At 33.8% G+C, this 20113-nt stretch overlaps 1 protein-coding gene across 1 annotated transcript in view; it reads left to right on the top strand.

Annotated features, from left to right (window-relative positions):
- PHIP (pleckstrin homology domain interacting protein) overlaps positions 1–20113 on the top strand; it is a 120272-nt gene that overhangs the window by 97070 nt on the left and 3089 nt on the right. The window contains exons 28-39 of the mRNA XM_068985019.1: positions 1114–1225; positions 1402–1463; positions 3735–3890; positions 6269–6389; positions 8978–9103; positions 12287–12356; positions 12673–12726; positions 12979–13128; positions 16284–16436; positions 17030–17193; positions 17651–17910; positions 18469–18666. Coding sequence (XP_068841120.1) covers positions 1114–1225; positions 1402–1463; positions 3735–3890; positions 6269–6389; positions 8978–9103; positions 12287–12356; positions 12673–12726; positions 12979–13128; positions 16284–16436; positions 17030–17193; positions 17651–17910; positions 18469–18666 — 1626 coding nt within the window. The remainder of the gene's footprint in view (positions 1–1113; positions 1226–1401; positions 1464–3734; positions 3891–6268; positions 6390–8977; positions 9104–12286; positions 12357–12672; positions 12727–12978; positions 13129–16283; positions 16437–17029; positions 17194–17650; positions 17911–18468; positions 18667–20113) is intronic.

The following is a 20113-nucleotide window of genomic DNA, read 5'->3' as shown; positions in this document are numbered from 1 at the left end:
ACATGCAGTTATGTTCTATTAACTGGTTCCAACTTTCATTTTTTGTCATTAAATTTATTTTTTTCAAAGCATTTTATGCTCTACACTTGGCCCTCCATAGCCACAGATTCAGCCAACCTTGTAGCAAAAATATTCTGGAGAAAAAAATTTCCAGAAAGTTCCAAAAAGTGAATTTGAATTTGCCTTATGCTGGCCAACTGTTTACATAGTATTTACAGCTATTTTGATAGCACTTACATTATATTATAAATAATCTAGAGATGATTTAAAGTATGCAGGGAGGTATACGTAAGTTATGTGCACACACACATGATTTCATATATGGAAATTGAGTATCCACAGATTTTGGTATCTGAAGTGTCCTGCAGCCAGCAGTCCGCCACAGATATTGAAGGACGACTACATGTCTTTGTACTTCGTTAAATCCTTTTTGGTAAAAAAAAAAAAGCGAATATAAACACTTTTTAAAATGGGTTTGAAAATGAAACTGATTCAGATAAGATTACTTTGTTTAAAGTGACATGGATAAGTTATTTGAACTCAAATCTTTCAGACTTAACCAGGAGAAAAATCACTTAAGTACTATGAGAGCTAAGAAAGGGGAAAGCGTGGGAAAAAGCCAGGGAGTAGTTAACAGTTTTCATATGACATGGAGGGACAGTGAGGAGATAGCTTATTAGAGTCTTTGAGGAAAGCAGTTTTCAGTAATATGACAGTAGCTGAATCCAGTTGGCTAAGGAAAAGGTTATAGAGTGCTATCTGTTTTACAAAGGTTAGTTTTTGTTTTGTTTTTCTGTAGGAAGGAAAAGTGGGTGTAAAGTGGTAGATTGGTAAAAATGTTTAAGAGTGAATTTCTCCCTACCATAATAAAAGGTTAAAAAATGGTCTGAAAGGTGGTAAGTCACACTTTAGGTGGGTTTATTATATAACTTTTCCTCTCAGTATTGCTGATTTTATTTATTTACTAGTTTATTTTGGAGTATGTGGGTCATTTTTCATAGGTCTTTTAATAATAATACAGGCTTTTTAGTATCTTACAGGGATACTTTGGGAAAGAGGAGCAGCAGCAGCGTTTCATTTAAGAGTAATGAGATGGCTTTTATTCCTGTCCAGGTGACCGTTTCAGATCAGTCATAGATGATGCCTGGTGGTTTGGAACAATTGAGAGCCAGGAACCACTTCAGCCTGAGTACCCTGATAGCTTGTTCCAGTGTTACAATGTTTGGTAAGGAAGTATTGTGTTTTGGTTCAGCCTGACTTGCTTTGAATGTTTTTCCCATCTGTTAAAATGCTAAAGATACTCGTTTTAAACACTGAAGTACTTTATTTTTCAGTGTGATTTTATTGAAATTGCAATGCAGTATTTAGATCTTTTAATATAAAGGTTTTCCTTTCTTTAAGCTGGGACAATGGAGATACAGAAAAGATGAGTCCTTGGGATATGGAGCTTATACCTAACAATGGTAAGTGTGAAGTTTTTGTGTCTGTTACGGAATTCATTTCTTAAATAAAAATCTGATTTGATAACTTGTAGGTACAAGAGTTCTTGATGAAGAACAAGTAGAAAATATTCATTCCACATGCATTTTTATTGACCCTGGAGGTAGGGGAGGCATAATAGTGACTAAACATAATCCTTATCCACTTGGAATTTGTGGTTTAAGAGGGAAGGTTGAAGATAATTACAGCAAAATATATTGATTTGCTTGTTATTATTCACTGTAGAAGATGAGCACTTGGGAGCAAAGATATTTTTACAACTCCAGCAAAATGCATAGAATACAACATAATACTGAGAGGTCAGGCTTTTTTGAATGAAGTATAGATTCATATCCTAGCTCTGCCATCTTTTCTCTGTGTCATCTTGACAGGTTCCTTTAAGCCTCAAAACTCGAGATGCTTAGGATTCAGTCTTTGAAACTGTAAACTAATACTTTCCTTACAGGGCTGCTATGAGAATTAAATGATATCATATGTATAAAGTGCTTGTTATAGAGCCTGACACATGTAAGGTCTCAGTGAGTAGGTAATTATAGTTAATAATAATAACTGTCATTTTGCATATGGCCTGACACATCACCTTAGAATTTGGGAGTTAGCCTTTGGCAATAAGTATGACATCTTCCTGGAACTGAGAAAAGACCAGTGTGTCTGAAGCCTGGATATTGCATTTTCTGTTTCATTGCCCATGTTTGTTTCAGTTTAAGAACATAAAACACACACAACTGTGTATGTCTAAAAAGGTTTAAAGGATGGGGAAATGAGGACTTCCACAAATTATCTTTTACATAACTGCTTTTTTTTTTTAATAGTATGTTACTTTTACTGTCGGATAAGAATTAAAGAAAACAACAACAACAACAACCTGACTTGTAACATAGTAGAAGTGATCATTTACAAATGGAACTCCTCACTAATTATTAAATTCAAAAAATTCAGAAAAAAGATAATGTGAAAAAAGTAAACCCAAACTGGTAAATCGTAGAAATGAGAAAATGGTCATGCAGATTTTGATTAAGACTAGTTCCTTCTAGAAATTGTCACTCTGAGAGACCAATACCAATAATGTCTTTTTCATGCTGGGAGGGATTGGGGGCAGGAGGAGAAGGGGACAACAGAGGATGAGATGCCTAGCTGGCATCACTGACTCGATGGGCGTGAGTCTGAGTGAACTCCGGGATTTGGTGATGGACAGGGAGGCCTGGCATGCTGCGATTTATGGGGTCGCAAAGAGTCGGACACGACTGAGCGACTGAACTGAACTGAATATTATACAATATCTTAATCGGCTTGTAAATGTGTTACATGAGTTACCTTCCAGTTTTATTTCTCTCCTTTGTGAAGGTTTGAATTTGAAGTCACATCAGACTATTGTGAATGTGAGAGAAATGAAGCTAATAGATATAATCCCTGGGGTACTTCTTGAAAGGAATGAGTAACAGTAATACGCTGTTGTTTCCTACCTCAATATATTGTTGTGTGGAGGGGGTGATTTTTGTTGTTTTTGTTCTATTCAGGTATACATACATAGACACTCCAGAGTTTTAATTACATTTTGAGAGAAGGAGGAGTTTTGTGAACAGATAGTAGCGTATTTCCAAATGTTTCTCTCATGAAGTCTTGTTCAAAGAAAAATTGCCTTGTCAGATTTGTAGTTTTTATGTCACCACCACCCCCTAATTATTCTGTTAAAGATTCAGACATGCAGAAAGCATACCTTCATCATTTAAGAGCAAAAAGCCTAAGCATCATCTGTCATTATTCATAATTCTGACTGTCCCTACACTTTTAGAAAAAGAGTGAGGCTTTGATTAAAACATTTCTGAAAAAAAAATACCACTTTTGTTTAAATTCACATGGCATGTTTTATCAAAGTAAATTAGAGATTATATATTATGAAATGATTCAGAAATTGTTTTAATTTTCATGATTTATAGGAATACTTTCTCCTTCACCTGTAACTGATAATAAAGCAAGTAGTGAGGTATAATTTTGGAGAAGTAATTACATGCTCATCTAGAAAATTAATTATGAAATTAATGTTGTAAAGAGTAAATTTTATTGACTCTTGGAACATAACTTTCCTTTAATGAAAATAAAGTATAATACTTACCAAATCTTTACAAAGTTATAGTTTAATTTTATAAAAATATCAACTCTGATTTCTAAAGGTAACTTAAATATTACTTATATTACCACATATTTTCATTAAATCTCCTTTCTTTCTATTTCAGCTGTATTTCCTGAAGAACTAGGTACCAGTGTTCCTTTAACCGATGTTGAAACCAGATCATTGATCTATAAGCCTCTTGATGGTGAATGGGGTTCCAATCCCAGGGATGAAGAATGTGAAAGAATTGTTACAGGAATAAACCAGTTGATGACACTAGGTAAATAATAGCAGCATATGAAAAAATATATATATATTCTCTATATATGTGTGTGTGTATATATATATACATTTACATATATATGCATGAAGATAGCTAGAAAATGTTGCCAGTAAGCAAAGGAAAGAAAAACATTTTTATTCAAGCAAAATTATTTTTTATAATATCATAAGTCAGTGTTTTCAAATATTTTTAAGTGATTTTTTAATGCAATTTTACACAAGACTCAAAAAGTTATAAATGCTTTAGTTGAATTTCAGTGCCTGCCAAAGAGTGTTCAGACTACTGCACAGGTGCACTTATTTCACATGCTAGTAAGGTATATGCTCAAAATCCTTCAAGCTAGACATCAACCAGTATGTGAACCAAGAACTTCCAGATGTGTAAGCTAGATTTAGAAAAGGCAAACGAACCAGAGATCAAATTGCCAACATCGATTGGATCATAGAGAAAGCAAGGGAGTATCACAAAAACATCTACTTTTGCTTCATTGACTATGCTAAAGCCTTTGACTGTGTGGATCACAGCAAACTGTGGAAAATTTATTAAGCGATGAGAATACTAGACCACCTTACCTGCCTCCTGTGAAATCTGTATGCAGGTCAAAAAGCAACAGTTAGAACCAGACATGGAACAACAGACTGGTTCCAAATTGGGAAGAGAGTATGTCAAGGCTGTATATTGTCACCCTGCTTATTTAACTTCTGTGCAGAGTACATTATGAAAAATGCTGGGCTGGATGAATCGCAAGCTGGAATCAAGATTCCTGGAAGAAATATCAACAACCTCAGATATACAGATTATTCCACTGTAGTGGCAGAAGCAAAGAAAGAGGAGCTAAAGAGCCTCTTGATGAGGGTGAAGGAGGAGAGTGAAAAAGCTGGCTTAAAACTCAACAGTCAAGAAACTTGATAGTGGCCTACAGTCCCATCACTTCATGGTGAAGAGATGAAAAAGTGAAAATAGTGACAGACTTTATTTTCTTAGGCTCCAAAATCACTACAGATGGTGACTGCAGCAATGAAATTAAAAGATTCTTGCTCTTTGGAAGAAAAGCTATGACAAACCTAGACAGCATATTAAAAAGCAAAGGCATCACTTTGCTAACAAAGGTCCCTGTAGTCAAAGTTATGGTTTTTCCAGTAGTCATGTTATGGATGTGAGAATTGCACCTTAAAGAAGGCTGGATTCCAAAGAATTGACTCTTTCAAATATGATACTGGAGAATACTCTTGAGAGCCCCTTGTACTGCAAGGAGATCAAGCCAGTCAATCCTAAAAGAAATCAACCCTGAATGTTCATTGGAAGGACTGATGCTGAAGCTCCAATACTTTGGCTTTGGGGATCAGCCGACTCATTGGAAAAGGCCCTGATGCTGGGAAAGATTCAGGGCAAGAGGAGAAGGGGGTGACAGAGGATGAGATGTATTTATGGTATCAATAGTGAGGGACAGGGAAGCCTGGTGTGCTGCAGTCCTTCGGACACAAAGAGTCGCACACAAATTAGTAGTCGAACAACAGCAAACTGAATTTCAGAGTGAGAACTCCAGAAATGCCGGGGGTACCAGGGAAAAATGTAAATCCTCCACAAACTAATTTTAAAACTCTTGACAGTACTCAGGCTGACATGATGTAAATTAGAGGAGGAGGGTTGAAAGCTGAGTTATATGGGTAGCTATACCATTTTTCCCCTTAACCTGATATCTACATATACACAGTGGAATATCGTAAAGGGAGAGAGAAGGGTATATGAACTGCTTTGCTTTGTTTGAAGAAAGAACATAGAACATAGTGACCATAGAACATAATTATCTGAACTTCGGGTAGACAAAATACATACTGAGTAGGTACACATTTGAGTAGGGGATCTGCTTCAAAGAATCTAAGGCAGAAGTTACTGTGAATAAGAGCTGAAGACATTGGAGACACATGTTGGATGATATTTTCATCTGATGTCTTTTATAAGATGGCAACTCTTGATGAAATACTGTCTCAGATACTATCTTAAGTAATTTTAGTAATTACGTCAAAACAATTACTGCCAAACACATAGATTCAGGAATGACCAAAAAAAAAAAAAAAAAAGGAATGACCTAGTTTTAATTATAGAAATACATGTGGATGTTCCTTAATAGGTCAGATTTATATATTGTCTATCATCTTTTCTAAAGAATCTTTGGATAACATTCCTAGAATTTTGCAGTGCAAATGCAGACATAATAAAAAGTGAGACTGTGTTAGCTAAACTGTGTGTTTTTTCTGTCAAAAGAGTGGTAGACTTTATGTGGATTGGAACATAAGGCTTAATTCAAGCAGAATTGTGAAGTACTTTAAGCAATAAAAGATGAATTTATAAACTTCCTTGTTCATTTATTTTAGATATTGCTTCAGCATTTGTGGCCCCTGTGGATCTGCAAGCATATCCTATGTATTGCACTGTAGTGGCATATCCAACGGATTTAAGTACGATTAAACAAAGACTGGAAAACAGGTTTTACAGGTTAGAATCATTTGGTTGCTGTAGCTACTGCCAAAGGAAAGCTAAATGATTCTTTCAGCCATTTACTGATCCTCCACAGCAGTGTTTCTCAAATTTTAATGCACATTCCATTTAACAGTAGGATCTTGTTAAAAATGCAGAATCTGGTAGTAGGTTTAGAGTAGACCTGAGATACTGCCTTTCTAACAAGTTCCCAGTGATGCAGGTGCTGCTGGTTTGTGGACCACACTTAGAAATAAATATGAGTTGACGGTCACTCTCTTCATACTGTATTTTATGAAGTAGTCCAACATATTTTTTTTTCTCCTAGATAGCACATTGAGATATTTGTTCATGGATTTTTCATGGAATAATATTAAAAATTGTTCTCTTATTAATTTAGCTTATGAATACTGCTTAAAAGTGAAATTAGGAAAATTTGTGCTACTTTATTATAGTTGTAGCTTAGTTTGAAATATAACTAGAGTTTTTAAAAGATGTAATTTCATTTAGTTTGCATCTGCTGGTTAGCAGTTTTGATAAACATTGAGTTCTAATCTTGGGCAGATTAGAACTCTGTAGGTTTATTGGCTAACATGTCTTAACAAAAATAAAGTTCATTTTTTTGATATACATGAAATCATTCTTCTAGCTTTTCATCTTTCTTAGTGACTTTTGCTTAGCAGGCCAATAGCATTTCAATTTAACTAATACTGCATTAAAACTTAATTTTTGTGACCTGTTTTATATTACTCCAATTATTTATACTGCTATTTACTTAAGTTACTATTTAACTTAAGGAAATTTTCCATCATATTTTGTATTCATATTTTTTATGTAAATTGTTTTCTACACTCTTAACAGTTGGACTACATTTAGAAAGATAAATTTTTTCCATCTCCATCCATTGTTAAAGATGTACTTTCTCATAGAAATTCTGTTCAGCATAAGAACTGCTAAGGTGTACTCTTTACATTGCAACTTAATTAGGCTTTTTGGCTTTAGCCTAGCTTAGTAATCAGTTGTTCTTGTCTGGAGAATTCCAGGGACGGGGAAGCCTGGTGGGGTGCCATCTATGGGGTCACACAGAGTCGGACACGACTGAAGTGACTTAGCAGCAGCAGAAGCAGTAATCAATTGAGGAGAAGAACTTTTGAAACAGAGTCCTTACTTAAATTAGAAATGACCTGATTTTTAACCAGATAATGTAGTTATAGACCTGAGTTATGTTCTTATTTCATAATAATGAAGCCATCATGAGCTATTTCACTGTTTCAGGCTCTTTTGCTTCTTCTCTGTTCATTGGCTTCAGACTTCCTACAGTTATAGTGCCTCTTTGGCATTTCTAGTTCAGTCTTAAACCACTATCAGTTTGTCCTACTGATGTTAAATCCTCAGGCCTTACTTTACACACAGTTTCTATAGGGTACCTTGAAAATGGCCCGTGAGTCTTTGATTAGAATGAGCCATGGAGATGCTATTGGAAACTTACAGAAGCTTTTCTGTATGCTTCTCTATGCACAATTATATGTTATGTATATGTAGTTTTAAAAATTCCATATAATTGTTTTCTGTTTACACATCAATAAGGTTTTTTGAGTATTTTCTTCCATGTCATTTTAAGCTGGTTGATACTGTAAAAGTAACCTTTGGATTTTTCTTTAGTTAAAACTGAAATAAAATAAAACTCCAAAATTTTAGTACAGTTGACTCGCAAACAGCATGGATTTGAATTGCATAGGTCCACTTACACATGGATATTTTTCCAATAATACCTGTACTGTGCTGTGCTTAGTCACTCAGTTGTCTTGACTCTTTGCAACCACATAGACTGTAGCCTGCCAGGGTCTTCTGTCCACGAAATTCTCTAGGCAAGAATACTGGAGTGGGTTGCCACACCCTTCTCAATAATACCTGTAGTACTATATAATGCATGGATGCAGAACCTTGGATAGGGAAAGCCAATTCTAACGTTGTACTCAGATTTTAGACTTTGAGGAGGGTCAGTGCTGCATTGTTCAAGGATCAACTGTATCATTAATTTTGTGTAAAAAAATTTTTTTTTTCATTTAGATAGATTTCTTAGTATATACTTAGTAAATATAAAAACTAAGTTTTTATATTTTTGTGTCCCTTAAGCAGGCTATTAGTTAGCTTTTCACTTTTAAATGTTACTTGATTACTAGCAATAGAATTAGATTGAAATTGGTTGTTTCCCTTTTTATGAAAAAGTTAGATATGTTTATTATTAAAATTGACACCATACATGAAAAGAATATATAAAGGAAAAACTAAAACTCCACTGTTTCTCTTCTCCTCATGCTCTCCTTATAGTCTGTCTCCCTAAATGAAGGCCCTGTTGATAGTCTAATGTGTCTAATCCAGACATTTTCTATGCCAATACATAATATTGCTACTTTTTTTTACCCTGTGATACAACTGAGGTTCAGTTTTGTTTTTTTTTCAAAAGTTTTTTAAGGTGTGAGTTTTATAATTGATTTAAGACTGCAATTAAAAAGTCAGAATGTCTTGGTTTTAAAATGTGTTTATGTATTTCTAAGTTTATTCTAAAGAGGCTAATAAGACTTCTGCATTTTGTTTGTTTAAAGGCGAATTTCTTCCCTAATGTGGGAAGTTCGATATATAGAGCATAATACACGAACATTTAATGAGCCTGGAAGCCCTATTGTGAAATCTGCTAAATTTGTGACTGATCTTCTTCTACATTTTATAAAGTGAGTTATTTTTCCACACTTAATTATATTACTGTAATAATTAATGGTGGTATTTTAAGATATAAAATGTCAAAACATAGAATACAATCATTTTTTATTATATGCCTTGTCATACTACACAAATATGTGCTGTGAGAAAACCACAGGTCCTCTCACAATAGGAAACATATGTAAGTTCATTGGCTGATAATAGTTATGAAATCATAGAGATTGTATTACAGTTGTGTTCTGATTTACATAAGAAAACATGGATGTTTCTCTAAATCCAATGTTGGATAATAATAGCAAGCTTTTATTGAACATGCAATGTTTTAGCTAAATAAGCTCTTCTAAGTCACATAAAAATCTAACAGCTGGGAGAGGTCATTATCTGTAATTTACAATTAAGAAAATTAAATCTTTTAGAGGTTAACTTGTTTGATTTTCACAGTAAATGAGTGTCTGCCATTTTATTTGAGAACCTTTCACCTTAATATTGTATTATCTCTGTTAGGTTGATGAAAAGTTATTCAAATAGGTCAGCAGGAAACTGAACTTAACATTCAAGGCTTTTTGTTTCAAAGTGAAGTTTATTTCCTCATTAATTAATCCCACACCAAGAGTGATAGCTATACTTCTTAAGACAGTAGGGTTTTTATTTCCTTGTCTTACGGATTTTATGTATTCATAGATTGAGTTGAGTCTTCTAAATGGAAGCCAGAGGAGTGGATCATACGTTTTGTATAAAATACACCTCTGAATTCGTATTAAGGTTATTTATATTTGATAACTTTTTCTCATTAATAGAATAGGATATTTTATAATTTAAGTTTCAATATTCTCCTGCTATCAACTTCCATTTTTATATAAAGGGATTATTGAGGCTTTTTATTTAAACATATTCAGCTTCATTCTCATTACTCAGCATAATCATAGGGTCCCTTTTCTTGGTGTTAGGTGGGTTTGTTTTTGTTTGTTTTGATAAGGAATGTAGGTAATTCCAATATGAAAAACCACCACAGAAATGAGTACGGTAAGCTTAACGCCCTTCCTCTACCTTATTCTCTAAAGAAATGCTTTGCCTTTCAAGTAGTAAGTAGTTCCAGGGCTGCTGTTGCTAGGATTTTGCTTTTTCAGTAAAATTGATAATCTAGATAATAAAAATTTAGTTATCCTCAGAAAACTGTTTATATAACTTGGTTATAAAATTTATAATATCTTAACTAAAATTTTTAATTTTGTGTTTTCTTATGTATGTTATAAACATCTACTTTTCCAAAGAAATAGGGATCAGTAGAATCACATGATAAATTGATATTTTAGCAAATTAATTTAGATGAAGCCATTATTTTTACGTTTGGAATAGGCTTTGAAATTGTATTTCTTTCAAGTAGTTATTTTGAAATGCCTTATGAAAATAGATTAAAATAATAGTGCATTATGTTGTATATATCTAAAGTGGTTTTAGATATATACAGTTTTTTAATGGTATATAATTTGTTGAAAACCACTTTCAGCTGGTAGTACTTTTCAAGATGTTTTGTATGTCTTGAAATTTTGGTAACTACTTTTTAATTGAGTTATTTGGCCAAATTTCAAGTAATAGATACATACAAAGTGTTATAATAGATATTTAGAGATAGAAAGAAATGCATAATTATCCTCTTAATACAGCTTTATAGGGTAGATAAATCTGTGACTAACTGTAATACAGGGAAAAAGTAAAAAGAGTTTGTGTGAATGTTTAGATGAAGGTTAGGGTTACTTTTGGCTATGAGACTGGGATTTCAGGCACAGGGAGAAATATGTTAAGATGTATGGACAAGGTAGATAGTGATTCAAAAGTTAGATGGGAGCAAACAAAGAACTTCCAGGGATGGGGAATGGCAAGAGGGAGAGAAATAAAGATTTGTTAAGGGAATTGAGTAAATTGAAATCAGGTGAAGTAGAGACTACATGAGCAGAAGTAATAGTGGTAGAAGTGCTAAACTTGAGTTTGGACCGTATCACAGAGGACCTCAAATGCTGATCTAACAAACTGTACTTAAAATAGGAGCATAGGAAGCAAGAGGCTATTGAAAGTATTTGTGCATGAGAATAGCATGAGGCATGCTTTGCCTTAAAAATACTAATTTAAATGCAGTGTCTAATGTTAACTGATGGGGAAGAGACAGAGAAGGACTATTGAAATTATTTTAACATGAAAATAACGTGATGTAAATTGCCTTAAAAAATACTGGTTTGACTGCAGATTGACTTTGATAGCTGACCAAGTAAGAAGTGATGGAAACTTAATTTATGAAAGTGAGAAGCAGGCAGATGTCAAGAGATTTTGAAGGTGGAATCACAGAACTTGACCGGTGATTGGGTATATAAGGAGGTAGCAAAGGAGGAGATAGGAAAAACCATTCATTACTGTGTGAATGAAAAAAAGTTGAAAAGGGAGAGTGGAAATGACAATTGGATGTAGATGTGGGAATTTTAGATGGTGGTAGGAATCACCTGAAGAGTCAAACCAAGTTATAGGAATTTGGAGTTCTTTGGAAGGAATGATGCTAAAGCTGAAACTCCAGTACTTTGGCCACCTCATGTGAAGAGTTGACTCACTGGAAAAGACTCTGCTGCTGGGAGGGATTGGGGGCAGGAGGAGAAGGGGATGAGGATGGCTGGATGGCATCACGGACTCGATGGACGTGAAGCTGAGTGAACTCCGGGAGTTGGTGATGGACAGGGAGGCCTGGCGTGCTGCGATTCGTGGGATCGCAGAGTTGGACACGCCTGAGCAACTGAACTGAACATAGAAAAACTGCAGATATATAAGATGATCTGGGCAAAAGGTATAGACGACAGACAAAATTTTAGGGAATCCCTACGCTTAAGAATAAAAGGAAGAAGGAACAGAAGATAGGAGGTAAACGAGCTATCTCTTATAGACTGAAGAAGGAGCGAAAGTATTCTCAGCGCAGCAGTGACCTGAGCAAATCCTTAGATGGGAATTGGGCTTGGTGTGATGAAATGGGCCAGGGTGGAGGCTTCATGTGGAGAGGCGGGGAGGGGCAGGGGCAGATGTGTGTGAATAGGGTTTTGGAGTTAACTGATGAAGAAAGTCCTCAGCTCAAAAGTTTTATCTTAAAATCTGGTTTTAGTAACAAGTTTAAAGGACAAAAATCCAACCTTGTATACTAACATTTCTTTGTTATTTAGGGATCAGACTTGTTATAACATAATTCCACTCTACAATTCAATGAAGAAGAAAGTTTTGTCTGACTCTGAGGTATTTAATATTTCATTACGAGTACTACATTGGTTGTGTCCAAACACATAGTAGTTTTCAGGCAACTACTATTATGAAATTTTTTTTTTGCCTAATGCTATCAGTTAACTTAAAAAAAAAAGAGAGAATTGTTTCAGTTAAAATTGTTTTAAACAGTGGGTGGAGGGAGACGTTTTAAAATGAGTCAGTTAAATGTTACAGTATCATATATACTATGGGTTTTCCAAAATATAAAGGAGATAATTGCTATTAAAAGACTCTAGAATATAGTGGAACCTTGAATATTTTATTAATCTGATAAATTCTTGCTTCAAAGGAAGAAGAGAAAGAAGATGCTGATGTGCCAGGAACTTCTACCCGGAAAAGGAAGGTAATAAATTTTTGTTTTAGCAAAGTACTTTATATGAATTAAAATGTACTGAGCAATTGTTTTAGTAGTTTCAAAGATAGATTAAGTATTACTTTTAAATCAGCTTCCATCACAAAAATGCATGGTTTTCAGAACTAGATGAATGATGCTTTCTTTTATCTGAATTACTCTATTATTACCTAGTTACCCAAAATTAAAAATGAAAATTGTATTGTATGTTATTTTATTGATATATTTGAACATTTAATTTAGGACCATCAGCCTAGAAGAAGATTACGTAACAGAGCACAGTCTTATGATATTCAAGCGTGGAAGAAACAGTGTCAAGAGTTGTTAAATCTCATATTTCAATGTGAAGATTCTGAGCCTTTCCGCCAGCCGGTAGATCTTCTTGAATATCCAGTAAGTATTTCTGAAAATGATTTTTGTGTATATATGTGTATCTTATACATGACAGTTTACTATTTATTTTTATGGTCATAGTTTCTTTACTTTTTATGTGGAGCATGTCCCCATTACTCAGCTGATTATGTAGAGCATCTAAATTGCACAGTGTGGTAAAGCAGAAGTAGCCCTGGGCTAAGACTCCAAAGAACTGAGTTATTGTCCCAGCTCCGCCTCATAGCAGTTCTGCAGTTTTGAGCAAGTCACTTAGTTTTTATATCTGGTATATTTTTACCATATCCTCTTCCCATTCTTATTTTATGGATTTGTTATGGAAATTATCTAGGAAACAATAATACTTATTATTAATAATTATAATCTCTGAGATTAATAAAAATCTCTAAATCATTATTACAGAGTTATAGAAATGGAATGAGACTATTACTACTTATTATTAAACACTAAAATAGATTTTAAATTGAAACACTATGTAAATGTAAAGTGGTGTTATTGTATATGTAGGTTATGCCAATTTATGATTTTTATGGAATTCATGGTAGAAAGTTTGAGTAAACATGTTATAAGTATTTATTTTTTGGTTGCAATCTTAGCAATCTAAATTTAATTTTGAGTTGATTTTTGTATTCTTGTTTCAGTTATTAAAGATTGTATGGTTCAGATGACATTCATGGTTTCAAATGAAAATTAAATTTTTTATAAGAGATCATGACCTGGTTGTGTTATCTGTTGTGGCTTTATAATAAGTTTTGTTATGTATGTATTCTAATTTGCAATGGTGAAAATAGAGAAATTTCATTGATAGATACCATAAAATGACTTTTCTTACCATTTAAAAATCAAGAAACATGTAATCTTAAATTTAGAAGATAAATCTTTAATTCCTACAGTGTGATAAATGAGACTAATTCAAACCCTACCATCTGAAAACCTCTTAGAAGAAATAAGCTAATGCTGTAGTCCTCTGGTTTTCATTTCTCTTTATTTTTGGAGCCTGTGGATTTCCCTTTTGTTTCTTGCAAGCCCAAATATGTATTTCATAATCTCTAAACCCAGGTGTCCTCACGGAAAACTGCCAGATGTTTAAAAAATTAACACAAATTCTACACTTTCTCAAGATAAGGAATGCTTCTGTACTCATTCTATGAAGCCAGTTATTATCCTGGTGTCAAAAACAGTACTAAAGAAGAGAATGCAAAAATCCCTAATAAAGTATCAGCAAATAGAATCCACCAGTATAGAAACATGGTTTTGAACCCTAAGTGGGTTTTTTTCCCAGGGATATAAGGGCTGGTTCAGTATTTAAAAATCAATCATTGTAATCTATTACTAAGGGAAAAATGACATCATATCAATGCAGAAAAGGCATTTGACAAAATTCAGAGCGCGTTTAAGAATGTACACGTTGGGTATGGTACGCTGTAATCGTTGTGGCCGTGGGAGGAAATGAGAATGAGTCTTGTAAGGAAGAAATTTATTATACTTGCATGTCCCAGAGAGTGGTTCACCAGATGCCACTTACGGCTCAGGGCAAGCATAAGGTTTTAGTCAGGTTGCAGAAGATAGGAGGAAAGGAAGACCTTAGGCCAGAGCCTTAGGCCAGAGATTTCCATGAGAGGCAAGGCTGGGCCTAGTCACCAGCTTAAGATGGCCTAGTTTGAATTACTCCAGTGGACTTCGGGGTAGGAGAGTGGTCTCTAGTTGTCTTAATATTAATTCCTGACCCAGGATGATTCAGGGCAGAGGAAATACTGGTTGGTGTGTGAGAATTGCTTAAGGACATGGTCAGTTTGCATATGAAAGATATATTCCTAGCACAACCCTTTGCTATTTCTAAGAATTGCCTAGTCCTCGAAAAGAGGCAGTCTCTCCTTAGGCCTGTATGGCCCCCCAACATGTCAAAAGAGTATCAAGAATACCGAAAGTAAGATAATTAGTATAGTTGGCCCTATGATGAATGGATATCAACTAGACCTACATAATGTAAGAAAACAACACCATTAATGATAAAAACAAACTCTTAAGAAAACTAGAAATAAAAGGGAACTTCATAACTTGATAAAGAACATCTGTTAAAAAACCTACAGCTAACCTTATGCTTAAACATGAAAAACTGAATGCTTTCCCCCTAAGATAAGATTGTGAGTGATGCAAAAATATCCATTGTTATTCTCACCACCGCTATTTAACATAGTACAGCAAATTGTAGCCAGTGCAGTTAAGACAAGAAATGAAAATAAAAGGCATTGCAGATTGTAAAAAAAAGAAAACTGTCCCTGTTGGTAAAAGGCAGTTCTACTGTTTGCTTTATGATCAAACATATTTGATCATAATTTAAACTTGATGGGTTAGAGTCAAGTTACTATATTTCAAAAAATGCAATTACATATTCTGGGGCTATGGAAAAGGTGTAGTATTATTTATTCCTCTTAAAAGATAACCATATTCAGATCATTTTATACTAGTCTGTTGCTTTTTTGTCGTTTCATTTGTCTGTTTCTATTACTTCTGATTTGTTGCTTTATTTTATACACAGTTGAGTAGGGGAGATTGAGTGATTGCACTTTCCTCCATAAAATGAAGTGTAAAGGCTTTGTGACAGATGTTTACATTCATAATTCTTGATTTGTGCAAAGTTCCCAATTGTATTAATTGTATTACTGAAGTTGAAGTTACCAGAAGTAAGCCCTTCACGTTAATGTGATGTTATATTGTCATTGTTTTTATTGTTTGTATGTCAGTTTTAAAAATACAATTATGTTTCAGTGAATAAGCAGCCTTAAGAGTTTATGTGTAGCATAAAGTTTTGGGTTTTTTTACATCAAACTTGTAGTTTTAGAACTGAGTTTTTCGGTATTGTTTTAATCTCCTTTTCCCAACACAACTCGATGCTTTACCTGTTTCTGAAGGCAAAAAAAAAAAGGCAGAATTTGTAAGTTCTTGAATGAGAGAGATCTTGTGCAATAAAAGGTAAAGGGACGTGAAAAAATAAAAAATGACTTGGGGAAAAAAGAAACCTTGAAGAGGGAAATAAGAAATGATTATTAATGATTCTAGTAGTTGCAGTCATCACAGAAATTGTATGTGAATCTCTCTTATGAGAAATAATGCATCATCATTACTAATAATAGTATGACCTGTTTTCCTTCTCTTAGGACTACAGAGACATCATTGACACTCCAATGGATTTTGCTACCGTTAGAGAGACTTTGGAGGCTGGGAATTATGAGTCACCAATGGAGTTATGTAAAGATGTCAGACTTATTTTTAGTAATTCCAAAGCATATACACCAAGCAAAAGATCAAGGGTATATAATTTAATTGCCTTTTTTTCTGTCTAAATTAAATGAAATTAGTAGAAAAGTATGTTAAGTAACTAAATCCTATGTTTAATTAAAATTTAAAGCTAAGTTGACAAACTTTCTATTAGGTTCTTAACCTAGTGGAAAGAAGAATTCACATCTTTGTATTTTATTCCTTTTGTGAAAAACCCTGATGTCATTTAATGTTTAGGAATGTTACTTTTCTTGAAGATCGTGTAGTTGAATAGATACTGTCCTGATATGTGTTAGAGGTATATGTGCTTAACTTTTTCAGCTATGTTCTGCTTTCTGGAAAGGAGCATTTTTTTCTGTATAATGCTCATATAATTTAAAAAAAAAATGAGTAAAACTATAAATGAGTAAAACTTTTTTTGGCCAAATACAGAAATAATTTGTCATAATGCTAAATAAAAAAATAATAATGCTTCAGTTTTAGTGTTTGTCAAAAGAGATTGAGAAAAAGCAACATTTTAAATTCTAAAAAATTTTTGCTAGAAAAATATTTAAATTTATATGTTAATATTTTCTGAACAGCCATTTTCTTTGCAGAATGTTTGAACAGTTATCTTTCTTTACAGATTTACAGCATGAGTCTGCGCCTATCTGCTTTTTTTGAAGAACACATTAGTTCAGTTTTATCAGATTATAAATCTGCCCTTCGTTTTCATAAAAGAAATACAATAACAAAAAGGAGGAGGAAAAGAAATAGAAGCAGCTCTGTTTCCAGTAGTCCTGCATCAAGGTATTTGATTTCTTTTAAATATCATCAACTGATCTATATAACTTTGTCATCTAAGTGATAGAACTTGGTGTTTTTTAATACTTCCTTTACTATTCCCTATATTGCAGAATGATATATTTGACATGCAAGTTCCTATGATGTGGAGGATTTTTAATCTTTTAACTAAAGCTATACTAGTGTAAGTGCTTAAATTCAAACTGCTAAATCTGTACAGTTAAACAGCATTTTTAGGATAGTGATGGCATCATGCTTTCTGTCATATAACTATAGCATTTACAGCAATCCTTCACTAAATATTCACTTTTCAAAGGCTCACAACCATATGAAATCCACTACAAATCTCATATTTTAACATATTTCATAACAGTACAAATATTGAATCCAGCAGTATTATAAAACTATTTTATTCATCCCCATAGAATTATAAGAATGACTAATGATACTGTTTTATTTACAGCCCTGAAAGGAAAAAGAGGATCCTAAAACCCCAGCTGAAGTCAGATATTACTACCTCTCCATTCTCTGCACCTACACGGTCAATACCACCAAGGCACAATACTGCTCAGATAAATGGGAAAACGGAATCCAGTTCTGTAGTTCGAACCAGAAGCAATCGAGTGGTGGTAGATCCAGTTACCACTGAGCAACCATCTACTTCTTCAGCAGCAAAGACTTTTATTTCAAAAGCTAACACATCTGCAGTGCCGGGGAAAACAAGTAAGAATCACCTACAGTTTCTAAACGGAAGTGTATATATATAATGCATTTTTTAATTTAAGTACTTATTTTGCCAAATGGGATATATTAGATTTTGTAAATTCCAGCAGACAGTGGAATTTTACTCTTCTTTATTATTCGTTTTCCTTTTCTTTATCATTTTTACACTTAAAAAAAATTTTTGTTTTATTGACAAAAGATACTGAGTGAGGTTTAGGAGTGTCAGTATAAGATAATGCTTAAAATGGTGGGAAAAATGGCAAATCTGATCCAGACTGCCTGAGTTTAAATCCTGGAAGCCAGACTTGATAGCAGTTTGCCAGCACTTGCCTTGATAATCTTTTGGTAACTGGATAGCTTCTGAAAGGACTGAAATTACTATGTAAGCCTTTTCCCTTTTTGAAAGTAGATTTCTTACAGAAGGTTTAAGCATCCTCCAGGTTTTGTCTTATTGGCTAATTCACACAATTCACATTAGAAGTAATCTTAACCTTCTTGCTTGTTTGAAGGTTAAATAATTTAACTCTTAGCTTGTAATCTCCTGTATGTGTGTTTTAGTTCTAGAGAATTCTGTGAAACATTCCAAAACCTTGAATACTCTTTCAAGTCCTGGTCAGTCCAGTTTTAGTCATGGCACTAGGAATAATTCTACAAAAGAAAATATGGAAAAGGAAAAGCCAGCCAAACGTAAAATGAAATCATCTGTGCTCTCAAAGACACCCCCTCTCTCAAAGTCATCACCTGTCATTGAGCAAGGTACCGTAGACTTACAAATGATGATTCTATTGGAGATAACACTTACATTCATTTTTTAGGTCGCTCATTTAAAAGTCACATATTCTGTATCAGTTGATAAATTTACTGAGACATCTTTTGATTCATGCCAAAAGCAAACGGTATTATTATTAAGTTTTAAAAGCCAAGAAAAACTTGCTGTATGAAAAATAAAATCATATTCTAAAATCAAAGGCTTTTAATGATACAGATTTAATAGTTTTTAAGTTAATTATTACAGAACCCAAAAAAGTATCTCCAACAAGTTTAAATAAGTTGAATTTAGTAAACCCAGTATAGCAGTTAAAATTTCTGTTTTTCAAGTTTTTTCCATCACAAAATTCAACATATTGATCTTTAAATAATCCATATTCTTAAATTCTTCCAGATTCTTTTGTCTGCAGATTTTCATTGTAAAGCCTTTATGTTTGAAGGATGGAGAAAGTAACTGATAAAATACAACTTATGACATGTTAAAACAATTAGGTCTTCTTGGTAGCAGACAGCTCAAGGATATGTGTTTTTTGTCATGACTTTCAAAGTATGTCTAGACCATTTCCTTTTCAGTATTCCCCCAAGAAACCTCTCACAATTTAATTTTTGTACTGAAACGACCCCATTTGATTAATGATTTTGGGATCTACCCGCCTAAATAAGCTTAAAATCAGTGAGTCATCCTAGCCTTCTTTTTAGCAACCAAATCTGCTTGTTTCTTTCTTGTTTCCTTAACATCTCCTAAATCCATTTCCTCTGTTCCATTCTGACTTCCACAAATTGTCATGCTCTCATAACTGCTATCCCTGCCTCAGTTCTCAACTCTTCCTTACTCAGTCTATCTTCCACCGTTCAGTGACCTTTCTCATCATGTGCACAAGACACACACACACACAAAATTAAGATCCTTCCCTTCCTTCAAGTCACACATGGAATCAGAATTTAATGTTGTTTGTGTCAGGTAGTGAAGAGTCTTGTATAACAATGTTGCCTAACATTGCAGCTGTCCTTACTTTTCTTTCTCCCTTTTCTGTCCCAGCCATCCTAAACCACTTGAAAGTCCCTAAATATTCTTGTCATTTCTTCCTTTGTTTGAATTTTTTTTCCCGTACTGGTTGTTTCCTATTCATTGCCTTTGTGGCCCTTATAATGTTGATAGAGTTATTCTTTTTTACATTGTCTATCTCCAGTAGAATCTAAACTCGTGTTTGCTCATGTTTTAATTACCTGTACTTAGTATATAGTAGACAATGTTTAAAAAAATCAGCAAATGACTTTATATGTGAGTGTTTTTACATTTTTATATTAGCTTCCTTTCTGAACTGAATTCAGAGTTTTGAATGTTTTATATTGGCCTTGCTTCTGTTAGTCCTGAATTCTGGAGAAATCAAATGTATGTAGAGAATTGGTTCTGGCATTACAATAGGGGAGGTTC

This window comes from Capricornis sumatraensis, chromosome 13, assembly GCF_032405125.1.
Source record: "Capricornis sumatraensis isolate serow.1 chromosome 13, serow.2, whole genome shotgun sequence".
NCBI lineage: Eukaryota > Metazoa > Chordata > Mammalia > Artiodactyla > Bovidae > Capricornis > Capricornis sumatraensis.
This window is presented reverse-complemented; position numbering and strand designations above follow the sequence as displayed.